At 38.0% G+C, this 15,769-nt stretch overlaps 2 protein-coding genes across 2 annotated transcripts; one reads left to right on the top strand and one right to left on the bottom strand.

Moving 5' to 3' along the window:
* Window positions 1–882: 882 nt before the first annotated feature.
* On the bottom strand, window positions 883–2,324 carry LOC125476610 (fasciclin-like arabinogalactan protein 19). The gene has a single exon (XM_048582886.1). The coding sequence runs from the start codon at window positions 2,207–2,209 to the stop codon at window positions 1,142–1,144; it is 1,068 nt and encodes a 355-aa protein (XP_048438843.1). The 5' UTR covers window positions 2,210–2,324; the 3' UTR covers window positions 883–1,141.
* A 1,936-nt stretch (window positions 2,325–4,260) lies between these two features.
* On the top strand, window positions 4,261–14,865 carry LOC125476779 (probable helicase MAGATAMA 3). The gene is made up of 20 exons (XM_048583297.1): window positions 4,261–4,531; window positions 4,630–4,804; window positions 4,936–5,078; window positions 5,312–5,545; window positions 5,929–6,120; window positions 6,359–6,394; window positions 6,622–6,707; window positions 6,889–6,936; window positions 7,812–7,923; window positions 7,997–8,102; window positions 9,193–9,290; window positions 10,215–10,307; window positions 10,384–10,476; window positions 11,348–11,401; window positions 11,536–11,594; window positions 11,688–11,772; window positions 12,535–12,906; window positions 13,445–13,567; window positions 13,660–13,749; window positions 14,283–14,865. The coding sequence occupies exons 1-20, from the start codon at window positions 4,430–4,432 to the stop codon at window positions 14,493–14,495; spliced, it is 2,514 nt and encodes an 837-aa protein (XP_048439254.1). The 5' UTR covers window positions 4,261–4,429; the 3' UTR covers window positions 14,496–14,865.
* Window positions 14,866–15,769: the final 904 nt, after the last annotated feature.

The following is a 15,769-nucleotide window of genomic DNA, read 5'->3' on the forward strand; positions in this document are numbered from 1 at the left end:
CGGTTTTCAAAAAAATAAAAAATGAAGACTATTTTCTTTAGTTTTCAAATTTTGGCCTTGAATTTTTTACTTTTTAGTTTTCATTTAAAATTTCAGCTTTCAGAAATGGGTTTCAAGACTTAGGGTAATATTCAGTAGCCAACATTGGTCACCAGATTATCGTACTCCATTTTCTTGTGTCGTTTATTCATTTTCTTGTGATTGAGGAAGGCTGCATAAGGGTTTATAAGAGGGTATTTTTAGTCTTTTCACACTCTAAAAATTTACATGCTAGCAAAGCCATTCAAGTCTTTCTATTTCAGCAAAGCCTACTCAAAATCCTTCTATATTGGACAAGCACATGTTAGCAAGTTAGCAACAATTCTAACACCATTTACTTAAGCCTCGGTTGGAAGTGCTTTTAAAATGATTGAAAACGCTTTTGATGAGAGTGCTTTTGAAACCAATCATTAGTAAAAATGCAAGTGAATTCTAAAAAAATATTTGAAGTGCTTTTAGAAATCTAAAACTTTCACAAAAAACGCTTTCAGTAATTTTAAAAGTATTTTCGAATGAGCTCTTATTCCTAACAAATAATGATAATTGACTTGACTGTAATTTCAAATATGCGTTGATTTAAAACACCTCCAACCCCCAAAAGAAAAAGAAAAACAAAGCAGCTACTACATAAATCACATTTACTATGCTCCGGTATTACGCCAACATATTGTTAAATTTTCAGTCAAAGACCAATTATTAGAATCTAACGACTAAATATCTCCATATACGTACATTAAAGCATAGTAAAACTTAAGCACAAATATATACGAGACTAATTTCATGACTAGTTATAAGCAGAAAAACAAAATGAATACCGAAATTATGAATCAAACATATCCAATACTTTCTTTGTTTTTTTTGCACAATATTCGAAAATCTCAATGTATCAATTGATCCACTTTCTGAAAATCGCCGCAACAAAACATAAAATTCGACAGAAAAATTAGAATTCCGTACATGCGTAACGTCTGTCTGACATGTGAATTTTATTCAGAAATCATCACAGCTGTACGTCAAGTAAACTTTGTACAAGATCATCAGAGACCGTCGAGATTTTACCACGTGTCGATCGGATGTGGTGGGCCCGAGCGAGGAGCCTCCCTCAGGTCAGAACACGAACGACGCGGTGAACGCTGCTGTGATCCAACCCCGTCGCGCCGTCTGGCACGAAGCAGTCGATGGCCATCTCATCCAACGCTCCGCATTTCTCCAGCTTATTGATAACCTCCGGTTGCTCTTTCATCATCGACGGTTGAGGCTCGCCGCCCATGATCTGATCGGCGTCAGAGATCGCTTTCGATTTCTCCCGATCTGGAATTGCATTGATCTCCATCAACAAAACCCTAGCCCTCTCCGCCACGGAATCGGCCGTTAAAGGCGATTGTGCCGGTGCCGTCGCAGCCGCCGGAGAAATTTCGTCCTCTGGTACGGAAGCCGGCGAGATCTCTTGGCTTACATTGGGAGACGAAGATGGAGATCCAGTGGTCACCGGAGACGGTGCGATTTCCGGAGAGAGATTGAAATCCGTACGGTTTGAATCATCAATAGTGGCAATGGGCTCGACCTTGGGAACCGGATAGAGATTGAGATCCGTACGGTTGGAATCATCAGTAGTGGCCATGGGCTTGACCTTGGGAACCGGAGAGGGGGAACTGTAGGGAACGAGAGAGGCGAGGCTGACGATGCCTCCGAGGCCGTGAACCGCAACGTGGCGGGAGTAGAAGAGTCCGGGCAAAACAACGTCGACTCCGCCGACTGAGAGAGGGCGGGTGGAGACGAGGCGGAGAGCGCTGGAGGGGAGGAGAGTGGGGAGGACCGAGCCGGCGGCGAGGGAGCGGAGGTTGAAGAGGGAGAGGCGGAGAGGGACGACGTGGAAGCGGAGGGTGTCGGTGTATGAGGAAGCGGGGAGCGTCATATCGAGGGCGAAGAGGGAGGCATCGGTGGGGGCGAAGATGGTGAAGGAGGCGTTAGCGGGGAGGGTGAGGAGGAGCCACTGGAGGTCGGAGGTTGCCATTGCGTTGCAGACGAGGTTGTAGCCGTGGCCGCGGAGCACTCGCTGCATCGACTCGTACTCGCGGGTAGTGAGTGAAACGACGCCGCTCGGGGAGGCGATGAGAGCAAGAAGGAGGAGGACGGCGGCGAGGGAGATTGCACGGACGCTGGAAGCCATTGATTGGTGGTGGTGAGTCTAGTGAGCAAGAATCAAGCAATCTGGAAACGAAGGAATCGGTTAGGGGAGGACGAAATGGTTTTTGGCGGGATTTTATTCTTGTTGTAACAACTTTTTTGTGCCTGCCGGTTGGTGGTTTTATTACGGATTTGCCATGTGTCCCAATGACGATAATAGCCCTACGTCGTTACCCTGTTCAGCTTTTACTTAAAGAGTAGTTATGTCATTACACTTTCTTGGTTAAACTGACACTCACATAGTCCCACTACAGGAAGAACGACGCCGTTGGGTCCGTTACAGTTTTCCATATTATTACGAAATTGCCACGCTGAACACTCAGCAACGATTTCATCTTTGTTACACACAAAGGCTTGAAAACCGATAATTAAACATGCCACGCTAAACTATCAAGCCCTTTTTTTTGCATCGACTAATGAAGTGTAAATCGAATCAAACGTGATTAGTTTGTTTTTAATTTTAATCATATGAAAACTCTTGTATTAATTTATTGTTTTTGTGTAATACTTGACATATTTTTATAATTAACGACGAGTGTTTTTGATCCTTATGATGAATGAGAGATGATCGGTGGCAATGAGAAGTCTGATTCACCCAGTGTTCGGTCGTAAATAGTTCGTGGGACTGGCATACCAAAACTTTAAAGTGCTTAATAATAAAAAACGATTGAGACATTCTAAAAAATCGATTTGAGTGTTACATCATTTTTATAGTTAACATGCTTATTTCTTATTGGTGACACATCATTTTATTTGCAATTTTAGTCGACAAATTTAATCTACCTAACATTATTCTTTTGTTTAAGACGTGGCACAATTTTCTTGTTATACATTAAGGTTCACTAACATTTCCCTAGTGCAGAAAGCCTTGTTCTTTTTTATCGTCAATATGCGTTTAATTTTTTCATCCTCAACGGTGCGGGACTTAGGGAGAACTTGTAAGTAAAAAGAGACAATGACTTAACATAATTTTGAATTTTTTTGACTAAGACTAATATTAGTATTAGAGAGTGACTCTTTTATAATTGAAATAAATTTAATTAAACTTTGATTTGTTTAATAAGTTTTTGATATTCAGCAACTCTTGTTAAAAAATAATCACAGAAATCCAAACATTTATCTATCCAGTCATGAGGTAGATCGGCCGCTACTCCTTCGATACGAAAATAATTATGCATCATTCTCATTCGGTTGCTTCCCGGGGGAGGAAGCAGGTCCGTCTAATCGGGTCCCCCTAGAAGAAAAATTTCCCTATCACCCAGATGAAATGATAGGAGGGGATTTGGTTCGATCTTTTATAAAGTTACAAAGAGAGATATCACTAAAACTAATAGTTAATTCATTATAGGCTGACCATGGTTAGTTTGTTGAACAAGATGTGCGAATCTAGAAGGGAGTAACACTACACCAAAGTTAAGGGAAAAAACATAAATCGTGACGTCTCGTGCCGATAAATAAGGACAAGCGATTAAAAATTTATACATAATTTTATTTTTGTACTGAAAGCTACTGCAGCAATGTCTATTCATGTCATGTAAGTGTTTTTTGTTAACAGGTTGAGAAGGGTAGTGTGATCTACAAACATATTTTTACTTCTCACACATTTTTTCGATTTCCGATCATTAAATCGAATGAATTGAAAAAGATCAAAGATAAAAAAATTAAAAAGAGTGTACGAGAGGTAAAAATAGGTATGTGAATAACACTATTCGTCAAGAAAAAACAGAATTTTTATGAAGTTGAAGTCTGTTCCCTCATAGTCACAAGACTGCTTTTTTGATTACCACTCTCGAATGGTGGAAATATTCAACACGCTATTTATCACTTTTGTATGAATTTAAATTTCAAAATTTATATCTATCCACTACACACTGTGTTAAAATTTAAATTTAACAATGATAAATAAGATGGTCAATATCGCCATCCCGGTGAGCAAAAATATACCAAGTGACGATACAGAATACATACTACTTGCCGTTTTTGACCCCATAATTCGGTTAATTAAATCGGACACAGAAAAGCATTATAAAAGTTAAAAACCCTCGTAAGAGCGGCAGACACAGAAAAACCCATCAGAATCTCCCTCCCTCCATTTTCTCTCCGACTCTTCTGTCTGCTCTCCGTCACTCTCAGCAATCAGCAGCCGTCTCTCCGCCGCCTCTACTCACTCTACCACTCTCTGTCTCTCTCTCCCTCCTTCTCTATGGCGGTGGACAAGGACAAGCTTCAGGAAGACGGTGCTATTGCCCGCTTCTACAGGATTATTCTCAGTTGGGACTATTTCCGTCTCAGAAAAGAGGCAAACGTAACTCTCTCTCTCTCTCTCTCTATATCTATACAAATGTATAAATATATGTGTTTGTTGTGTATTAAATTGATGAATTTGCATTGTTTGGGAAGCAGAAGCTGAAGGACAAGCAGCAGAAGAGTAAGGGGGAAGAAATAGTTTATGAGGGTTTAGGAATTGCAAAAGTGAAAGACACCTACAAAGATGTGGATGACTATATCTCTACATATGAACCGCTTCTTTTCGAAGAAGTCAAAGCTCAGATTCTTCAGGAAAAAGACTTGGATGAATGTATTGCATTCACTTTCCATTTCCCTTTTCTGTTTGGTTTCCGAGAAAATTTGTTTACTACTCAATTTCATGTTGGTTTTGTGAATTAAGTCTCGCTCTTTTAATTTATTTGTATGTATGGAACAATGCAGTGGAAGACCCCAGGGAAAACTTGGTTGTCGAGTACACTGACGTGGGCGGGTTTCACTTAGCAACCCTTACCCGCGACCAGGGTGACTTGGAAGAGAGCGGATCAATAACGCAGAATGATCTTTTGCTTCTTTCCGGACAAAAGGTAATTAGTTCAAGTTCAAATCTTGCTTGTCTCTGTTGCATTTATCCTATAGCTAAGCATTAGTGTTACATTTTCGGTAGTTCATTCTCCAACTTTTGAGAAATACCCGTGAAAAATAAAAATTTTACCTTTAGCACGCCGCTACACTGACAGGACTTTAATCTTACCTTTTTGATTGTATGAGTTTATATAATGTAGGTTTCTTAATCTTTTGATGGGGTTTGTTATTGCAGCTTCAATGGGTAACGGATGGTAAAGAGAAGTATATCCAACCTCCATCTACCAAACATCCACGGGACTATGCTTTTGCATTGGTGGAAAGCCGCCAGGCAAGTTCTTTTAGGATTAGAATGTATTTGGGTGGAGAAGTCACTAATTTGGAGACAGATGCAGTTGAATGTCCTAGGCTGTTAAATGTGAAGTCTTTGGTGACTTCTACAGAACAACGGTTCTTTTACACTCTAAAGGTAAAGCGTTTCTTAAGAACTTACATATATTTTGTTGCATCATGATTTTTTTTCTTCGGGAGGAGATCTTTTTTCTGTTGGGTATACTGATTGGAAAATATTGGAATTAACCTCTAGTAATGTGATAACATGGTTTTTAATTGATGTATATAGGTAATTTTATGTCTGAATGTTCAGTTAGAAAATCCTTGATCATTTTAAGTGGTTAAGCTATTCTTTTATATAAATAGCTTACAAGTTTAGAAAATTAATGCTTTTTAGTTTCTTCGTGATAGGGAGTTTTTGGCTCAGTTGCCAACATGACCAGTTATTATAAATACCAGACCATAGTTGTTCAATATAAAGACAAAAATTCTTTTTCACTTATTCAATATATGTTTCAGATTTGCAGTTTATCAACTATTGCTCGTGAATATGTAGCTCTACGGTCAATTGGTTCTCTCCCTTTTAAGGATATAATTCTTGGAGCTGCTGAAAAAAATATCAATTCGGAAGGCCAGGCCTGGAAAATTTCTGGACCTCTGCAGGAATATATAAAAGAAAATCTTAATGAATCTCAACAAAACGCCATACAGGTAAGTTAATACTAAAAGTGTACATTTATGTATTAACTTCTTATGCATGATGCTCGCATGTTTGGGAGTTGTATATGCAATTTGGTTATTTTGACGTTTTATAGACGTTGCTCATGCATTGTGGTCTTGTAGAAGTCCGTCGTCGGAGGTCCAAGTGTCCATATTTGTGCTTGGAGCTTTTTATCTGTTATTATTTGAATTTCGTATGAGGATTAGTGAAAAAAATTATTTGCTGCAGGCCGGTCTATCGCGTAAACCATTTATCCTGATACAGGTATTCTTTTTAATCTTGCTTCTAATTTCTTTTTTTGCCTTTTGTCAAATTATTATGGATGCATATACAAGCTCGCTACTTCTTTTCATCTCATTGTGGTCTTATAAATGCATAAACAAGCTTGCTACTTCTTTTCATCTCATTATCTAGTTCATCTTTCTTAATAATTGTAAAAATGCATCTTAATGGATATATTTGGTGGATATTGATTTCAAGCTTCCATTTAGGGTCCTCCAGGAACAGGAAAGACACAAACTATCCTTGGGCTTCTTAGTGCCATTTTGCATGCTACTCCAGCAAGAATGAACTCCAGGTTAAAATATCAGTCTGTCCAATTCTTGTAATGATTTTGTCAACTACGTAAGAAAATCCAAGAAACTTGCCCTAGAAATTTAGACTCGTTTGTGATTGTAAGAAGTAAGAATTGAATATAACACATCTGCATTTTTCATATCAATTTTCTTTTGCTCATATGCAGCTTCCTTCTCTTGCAGGGGTGAGTCAACCATAAAGCGCCGGCCAAAGTTATCTAGAGAGGAGAAGTATGTGGTTACTTGCTCGGTTCTTTTTGTCTGGCTTATATACGGAATGTAGATTTTGTCTCGAATGTCAATGTTTCTTTATATGTTGCTTCTTTTCTTAGTTTATTAAGATTTTAAAGATGCCCAATGATGTAGTTCAGTAAGGGAAGGATTAAGTGGGATCATTCTCGTTGGAACTAGGAATAGCTCTGGTTGAAAAAACATAGGGCCTCAAACCTTAGAATTGTGAACCCCTCACAAGAAATAGGTAATCTTGAAATACTGTTCATTGCCTCGTTATGACCAACTTGCATGCTTCATACAGAGGTGCTACCGTGATATTTACCCTTCCACACGTTAGTACCCCATTGACTTTTTCCAAGGACGACCCTTTGACCGTTCGTTAATTTTCCTAGGTACATTAAAGCTCTAGAACCTCTGAATCCTGTGAGACCTTGATATTTTCCAGATGTATTAATTCGCTTATTTGGCCTGCTATTATACTAAATCTCTGCTTGGGCTTGCTGAGCTTTTGGCCTACAAGATTAAAGTATTCACCAATTTAGTCTTTTCAATTCCTATCCCTCTGCTATGCTTAGGAAGACAAACAGTACCTCATTTAACCAAATGTGCTTAAATTTGCCAGCTATGAGCTACCCCACGCCAAACAAATTTCCTCTAAATCTCCTGGACACGACGCATTTAATTATTCATCACTGTTTAAAGTGGAATAATTGTGTACAATAATAATTTATCCAAATCAATGGTTTTAGCTATCTTGTAAATAGAGATTTTGAGTTTAACTCCAACATCACAACAGGTAGACAGTTCTTCTATGCTTATGTTATGTTCCATCCTGGTTTTCAATGTCTAGTAATCTTTTGTACATTAATCAGATTCAAACATTGGATAAAAGCGTCTCCATGGCTTAGTGGTAGAAATCCTAGGGAGCAAATAATGCCTGTGGATGGTGATGATGGTGTTTTTCCGACCACTGGAAATGAGTTGGTAAGAGTAAATCTTTGCATTTGATTACTGTGATTTGAGATATTCCTGTTTTCTAAAACTATGCAATTTGCAGAAACCGGAAGTGGTCAATTCTAGTCGTAAATATCGTGTACGTGTCCTTGTGTGTGCTCCTTCAAACTCTGCACTCGATGAGATTGTTTTGCGTGTTCTAAACAATGGTACAATTTTTTTTTTCCCAGCATCCACATAATCTAGCATGATCCTTATCTTTGGCAACTGGAGTACATGTACACTACATTTGCATTTCTTTCCAGAACGTTTATATGTTTTTAAAAAAATTCTCTTGTTAGCTTTGATTATTGAGTAGGAAACACATACATGTATAGAAATTATACTGAGGTTAATAATAAGTAAACACTATGAATGTTGCTTGCTGTGTAAATTTGATTCATGTTCCGATAGTATAATGCAGTAGTAGTAAATCATTGACTGTTTCTTATAAAAATTATAAGTTGCGGGGGTGTTAGTGGAAACCCAGTCAAAACCAGTAGAAGAGCCAAAGGGAGCATTGGTTTGACAATAATGGTGCTTGAAAAGAGTACATGCTATGCACACGATGAACTTTTACAGCAATAATAACAGATTGGACAACAAGGACCACATTGATGTGTGGAGGACCAACACGATGACTCTTAAAATGTCAGAGACTATTTGTAATAAAAACCAAAAATTAAATAGTTCATTTTAAGACATTGTACTTCTGCATGCTTATAATTACGAAATTTAAATGTTATTTTTTTAAGAAACACCGTCTATGGAAGTAATAAAGAAAAAGGTCGATAGCCTTTTAAAAAAATCCGATACTTCCGTTATCATCAAGAAAATAAATTTGAAGTATGACTTTAATTTATTATTCTAAGAAAAGAGCTTATGATGCTGATTGCACACCAACACAATTCGTTAAGAACCTTAAGATAGCAGGTCATCAACACGTTAACCCATTTGTATGACCAAATGAATGAAACTCGAGGACATGTCATGTGGATTTTTTTAGGTCCAATAAAATTATAAAAACACAACACTAAGGGCATAGTGAATTGATCATATAAGGGCATAGTCCACATATATATGGGTTAGGATCGGGGGACACCCAGCATGGCCTCAATATTGAGAAGTTGAATTTCTGATTATTGGTACTTGGTGTCTGGTTCCTCCTGCATTTGATATGGTCTTTTCACATGAACATAGTTCTATTGATTTTCCATCCAGATGTAATAGTTCGTTCAAATGTATTCTGGTTTATTTCAGGAGTGCGTGATGAAAGTGACCATTCGTATAGCCCCAAAATTGTGCGGATTGGTCTTAAGGAACATCATTCTGTCCGTGCAGTCTCCATGAATGAACTGGTGTGTATTTGGCGGTAAATGAGGCAACATTGAGTTTCACTCTATAATGATTATCATCCTTGAACTAAGAGTACATGTAAATATTACTCATAATGTGTACAAGGTAAACCAAACGAAAAGGTGATTAATTTTAGTATACATCATTAACAGGCCTTTTAAAGGTTTATTTACTAAAATGGTTAAAATCAAAGGGTAATTAAATTGCAGATACTAGGGGCAGTTCCCCAGTTTTCTAGAAGAACCTAAGATTATGGTGAATAGTCTGTTGAGGAACACTGGGCTTTATGAGTCCCAAAACCTGCCCGGTTGTGAAGCTCATTCAAAAAAATAACAGACGGAGCCTTATGTAGAGGCTTTATCAATCCCAAAACCTGCCCAGTGGATGATTATTTGTCAAAGCACGGAGTTACACACTCCAAGCTCTTTTATAGTACGTAGAGTTAGTTTTTTCTTTACTCTTAACAGATTAACAAGTAAACTACCTTCCCATCAAATTTATTCTGGAAACCACCCCTTGCTTATCCTTGAAAGCCTAAGCCCTCTCTGTGCACTATTCGGGAAGTCAGCATTTGTCCTGCTATTTAGATCCTTGATTCCAGACGATACCGCTTTCCATCCACTAGATGGGTTCCCCTGATGGTCTTTTCAATTACTCTGGAAAGAAGTTTACTCAAAGCCCATAGGCCAATTGATAAAAAGATATATAATACACACACACACACACACACACACACACATATATATATATTTGTATATTTGTCAATTTACTTACGACTTCTGATAACAAAACATAGTAGAAGCTGATGTCAAATTTTTGTTAATTCCCTACATTATAGTTGGTTGTGTTGTGTTGCTTGAACTTGATAAGAAAAGGTCTAACGTAATATGTGTTTCTTGAAGTTGACCGAAAGATTCTTGTTGCAGGTAGAACGGAAGAAAGGAAGTATAGGAGGTGGTAAAGGCAGAGATGGAGGTGCTGAAAGGTTTCGAGCAGAAATTTTGGAGGAGTCTGTAATTGTATGCTACTTTGCATTTTGTTATAACTCAAGATTTAGACGTTTAGTTTCGCTTGTAATGTATGTATACATGGCAGGTGTTTTCTACCCTTAGCTTTAGTGGTTCAAGTCTTTTCAGCAAATGGAATCGAGATTTTGATGTTGTTATAATAGATGAAGCTGCACAAGCTGTAAGTTCATGTAATCCGTTATTTTATCTTTTTATAGTTCCTAGTTTGTACCTTTACTCCTTTCCCTCTTTCCTTTCTTGAAGATATTCTAAATGCGGAAGTGTAACTGTATATATTAATTAATGAATTCATCATCCATTAGGATTATTAATTTCATAAATCTTATTTGTTTTTCATTACTTATGTTTAGGCAGTCTATGTCCATGACCAATCTAGAGTATATAAATTGAGGGGCTCGCCCCTTGAGTAGTGCCCTTATGGGCAGCTGCTCCATGGTGGACATGACTGCAGCCTCCACTCTTTATTTCTGAAAGTCTTTGTTTTTTAGTTGATTTGAAGTTTGAGTTTTCAACTCTTAAAACTTGGAGACGCCATGTTTTCAAAGTGTTGGCCATTGAGCACTGTTTATATGGTGTATATTTATTTTTGGGATGAATGAGGTTCTTTTTTCTGTAATTGAAAAACTGTGATGGCTGTGCTTGATGGCATTATCTGTAAGGAGGAGATATACAAATGTTTCGACAATCGAGAGTACAATCAGAAGTGTTCAAGAGTAAACCGTTAGTATGGCTCATGAAAGCTTTATGTGTAACCTTTTTGTATGTCTTTCAAATTTATCGTCTTACGCAACTGTTCTGGTATCGTAGCAAAAGAAAAAAAATTAACTACCCTGATTGAATGGCTGGTCAAATAAGGTTACCACTACTTGTCTTATTTATTTGTTTTCAGCTGAAGACAATGCAATACTAAATATAAACTAGGAATTTATGGCTCTTGATAATTCTTGGGAGTGTTTATTCTTGTGTATGATTCTGTAAAGTTTCATCAACTGGAATAAAGTCTAATCGACTTCATGTTATGTATGCTATAGGTGGAACCAGCGACTCTTGTTCCATTGACAAATGGATGCAAACAAGTATTTCTGGTAAATTATAATGCTATTACAGGGCTTTCTCATAATTTACCTTGTGTTATCAATTTACTTTATACTGTGCACCAATACTTGTGCTTAATATTTAGGCTTCAAGCCATTCTTAATTCTGAATTTTTAACGTTTAGATCGGTGACCCGGTTCAACTGCCAGCTACTGTAATTTCAACCGTTGCTAATAAACTCGGGTAAACTACGATATTGTGATGTATTTTCTCTGTCATTTTATTGAGCTATTGGTTAAATTTCTGATTCTCTCAAACTTGTTTTCCTGATTGAAGGTATGGAACGAGTTTGTTTGAGAGATTTCAGAGAGCTGGCTATCCAGTGACCATGCTGAAGATGCAGTATCGAATGCATCCAGAGGTTAGATCAGAAACATCCAACAAAGTTTATTGAAAAATATTTTATGTTGATGACCCATATTCTAATAACTTAGCTTCTGATAAACGTGGTGCACTCTTTCCTTCTATCTCGATGTTGCATTAGCTCAATGTCGCCTTCGATCTCTCCTCTGCAATATACTCCACGTCTCTTCTCTTCATGAGTGATTCTCATCATTGAGATCTGTAACTTTTCTCGGGGGACAAATCTCCCATCACTTCTGCCGGGCAACCCTCTGTTCCATCTAGCTGTATTTTCTTGTTGTAAATATCAATTGAACTTCGGTGACAACTTCCCATGGTCGGTGCCCGGGATTATGCTTGCCGAGGTTGTTGGTGCGGTTGTCAGTTCTGGCAACAAACCAGTCAGAACCGTGCCTGACAACCGGCAGCATAATGGGCTGGAACCGTGCCCAGCTCTAAGTTAGAGTACATGTTCCATTGAAAATGAATGTGAAAGTAATAACTATTATTGAATGAATATAACATAACAATGTGAGCTTCGTCTGGGCCTCAAATAAGAAGCATAGTAATTAATTTTATATCTGTGATCCTGTATTCAGTTTTATTTGATATTAGACTCTCTGTGTGTCTCTCTCTCAATTTCATATTTCATAATTGGTAGGTTTAAATTTCTATGTCTTTTATTTAGATACTTGATTTTTGTCCATTTTTAAAAGTGGAATTATGGCTCTTCTGTGGATATTTCAAAACCTTATATATGAAATAAAAAATTCCTGTGCAGATTAGGAGCTTTCCTTCTGCAGAGTTTTACTCGGAGTCATTGGAGGATGGTCCTAATATTATAGAGCAGACACAACGTTCTTGGCATGATTATCGATGCTTTGGACCCTTCTGCTTTTTTGACATGCATCAAGGGAAGGAATCCAAGCCCGAAGGAAGTGGTAGATCTGTTGTGAATGTTGCTGAGGTTGATTTTATCATGCTCTTGTATCATAATTTAGTGGATAAATATCCAGAGCTTAAATCAAGTCAGCGGTTCACGATTATATCCCCGTATCGTGGACAAGTAACTCTCTTGAAAGAACGTTTCAGAAGTACTTTCGGAGTGGAGTCTGACACATTCGTGGATATTACTACTATTGATGGTTGCCAGGTATTGTGACTCATTCTTTTATGGATTCCTTTGGAATTCTTCTCATTGCTAATAGACTTTGTTTTCTATTCAAAAGGTGATCAGACGTTTTTATTTTTAATACTTTGGAAGTTTTCAAGATCAGTTTTATTGGTTGATGTAATACCGTGTTATGTAGAGCTGTCTAGATGTCGGAGTATCTCATTTTATGTTTCATAGATTTGTCAAGGTGCACGATATCTCATAATTTTCATCGAATTATACCACAAAATATGATATAAATGATGACGAGGAGGAAAAAGGGGTGGGAGGAGCTGATGTGACTGTTGGGGTATTTTTTAAACAGAAACATCAAATATTTTAACATTGGGGGTTATTACTGACACTGCACTCCTCAAGGTGCAATTTCTCTCTTATGGTTTAATAAGATACGGGTGCACAATGACCGTTTTGAAGTGCGAATAACTTCTCCCTGAACTTTTAGAGACAATTTTTTCCTATTATTCAACTTGCGAAAATTGAAATGTTTGAATAAATGATCTTTTAATGTTTTTCTCAGGGACGTGAAAAGGATGTTGCAATATTTTCATGTGTCAGGACAAACGAACATGGAAAAATTGGGTTTCTGTCTGATTTTCGGCGAATGAATGTTGCGATCACTAGAGCAAAATCTTCTGTCTTGGTCTGTTCTCGTTCGAAGTTAAGAATGAAGTGTCAAGTACTGTCTTACTTCATGTAATATGCATTTACATATTGAACTCTTCTTTTAATCAGGTAGTGGGATCTGCATCAACATTAAGGAAGCGTGATGAGCATTGGAATAACCTTATCGAAAGCGCTGAAAAGAGGGATCGTTTGCTTAAGGTGAATATTCTTCCTGAGAACATGAAATCACACACTATTCATCACACCTCGTGCTCAATTTGGCCACACATCTGCTGTGATTGATTCATGTGTTTGGTTTTGTCCAACCGCATATGACTGTTCATGTTGCTAATATAGAATCGTAGGTTGAGCATTTGAAACTTCACACCAAGTTCTTAAATTTCTAGGTCCCACAACTTTTATGTTTTAGGCCGATTTTCCGTAACTTGTGGTGAGTAAGCTAGAGGAATAAATTGGTCCATGCATCATCTAGTATCAACTGCAACAAGCGCTACGTCAAGAACTTTACCACATCTCTCTTCATTTTATTGTTCTTTTGTTTCTCTCAGACATTGAATTTACTACATCTCTCTCCATTTTATTGTACTTTTGTTTCTCTCAGACATCAAATCTGTCATCTCCTTCCAGCCCAATCATCTCTTTCCAGCCCAATACTGATCATTTATATGTATTCACAAACTTCTGATTCAATCGTATGATGTGTTCTGGCGATTTCTGTATTTGTAATGCAGGTCTCACAGCCATACGCTTCATTTTTCAGTGATGAGAATCTGGAAACCATGTCTATCAAGAAAGAATTCTCATTGGAGGAGGTTGAGAATGATGAGGTGGATAACTATGCAGGTTCATACAATTTTGGGGGTGCCGACCCGGCGGAGGGAGAGGAGAACGATTATGGAGACGGGGGTATGGACATGGATGATGGAGGCAACGGCGATGACTGAGTATCGATATGACAATGTTGCTTAGGTCATATGGACCTGTGCGAGATGAAAGTCTCATGCACCGTTTTGATTAAGAAGTGAGAAATTCTCTTTTCGACTCTGACCCCCACTCCGGTTGTTTTTCTTCCTATTACTTCAAAAGAAGCTGCTTCAACTTCAGCCACCCTAATTCTTTATATTCGTTTGGGAGGGAGACTTCTTGTGTAAGTTAAACTACCGTCAGCTATTTAGATGCGTCAAGCCCCCCCTACATATACCGATTACTATTACAATGGAAAACATAGTTTTGTCTTAACTTTTATGGCGGTTATACCGATTACTATTACTGTCTCGTCTTCACTTGTAAGTGATACGTATCAAGTTTGACTTATATGGATGTGTGGCCGCTCAAGCCTTCATTCCTTTAGATATAAAATAAATAGTATCAAAAAAATTTGTACTGGTTGTCACTAACATTGCTATTTAGGAGTTGTATTTTGTCTTATACGTAGAATTAACGTTTCTGATCAGAAACGTTAAGTTTTCCACTAAAGTTTAAGTGACAACCGTTACTGTTTCTTGTAAGAATAGAAAATTAAGGGTGTGTTTGTTTGCCTTCACTAATTCTTTTTGGACTGGACTGGACTAGATATTAGTCCAATACCGTGTTTGTTACACGTAGGAATAGAGTTAATGAGATTAGTGCCAACTCGTCCCAACTAAGTCCTTCGTTAGAAGGTCTTAGCGAGACCTTCCAATAAGCATGGGATTGCTAAGACCGTTCGCGTCCTCGGCCAGTTCTCCTACATCACTGAAAACGAGATGTACTCGTTTTCGGCTTTGCACTTCTTCAACTTCATAAAGGACGAGAGCGAACCCGAGTCTGTCGTAGAAAGCTCTTCACTGTTGGCAGCATGGCCATTCATGTCGATTGGAGGAGCGGATGAGGGTGGGTCATCAGAGAAGAGAGGTTGGATGAGGAGACGATGGTGGGCTTGCGATTGGAGGTTTGATTCGGAGATGGAGGATTGCAATTATGCAGAGGTCTCATAGACTGATTCACTTCTTTCCATTCACACCCCGACCCACAGCCCCCTCCCCCCCCGGGGCCCCACCCAACAAAAAAAAAAAAAAAAACTTATTGGCGGTGTGGATTTATTGTTTGGTTTGATTTGAATTGGGCAAGTAAATCTTTGGTTTTTTTTTTTTTTTTTTTTTAAATATAGAAAACAAACTTTTGGAGTGGATTATGAGTTAATTTGCAAATTCTCCTCCTGCGTATTTTTCAATTTAGG

This window comes from the organism of the source record quoted next, unplaced genomic scaffold, assembly GCF_019419815.1.
Source record: "Pyrus x bretschneideri cultivar Hongxiangsu unplaced genomic scaffold, Pyrus_bretschneideri_v1 Contig2, whole genome shotgun sequence".
Classification (NCBI taxonomy): domain Eukaryota; kingdom Viridiplantae; phylum Streptophyta; class Magnoliopsida; order Rosales; family Rosaceae; genus Pyrus; species Pyrus x bretschneideri.

Coding starts and splice junctions, on each gene's coding strand:
- LOC125476610 (XM_048582886.1), bottom strand. CDS start 2,209: ATGGCTTCCAGCGTCCGTGCAATCTCCCTCGCCGCCGTCCTCCTCCTT.
- LOC125476779 (XM_048583297.1), top strand. CDS start 4,430: ATGGCGGTGGACAAGGACAAGCTTCAGGAAGACGGTGCTATTGCCCGC. Junction 6,121..6,358: donor CTCAACAAAACGCCATACAG/GTAAGTTAATAC, acceptor TATTTGCTGCAG/GCCGGTCTATCGCGTAAACC. Junction 8,103..9,192: donor TTTGCGTGTTCTAAACAATG/GTACAATTTTTT, acceptor GGTTTATTTCAG/GAGTGCGTGATGAAAGTGAC.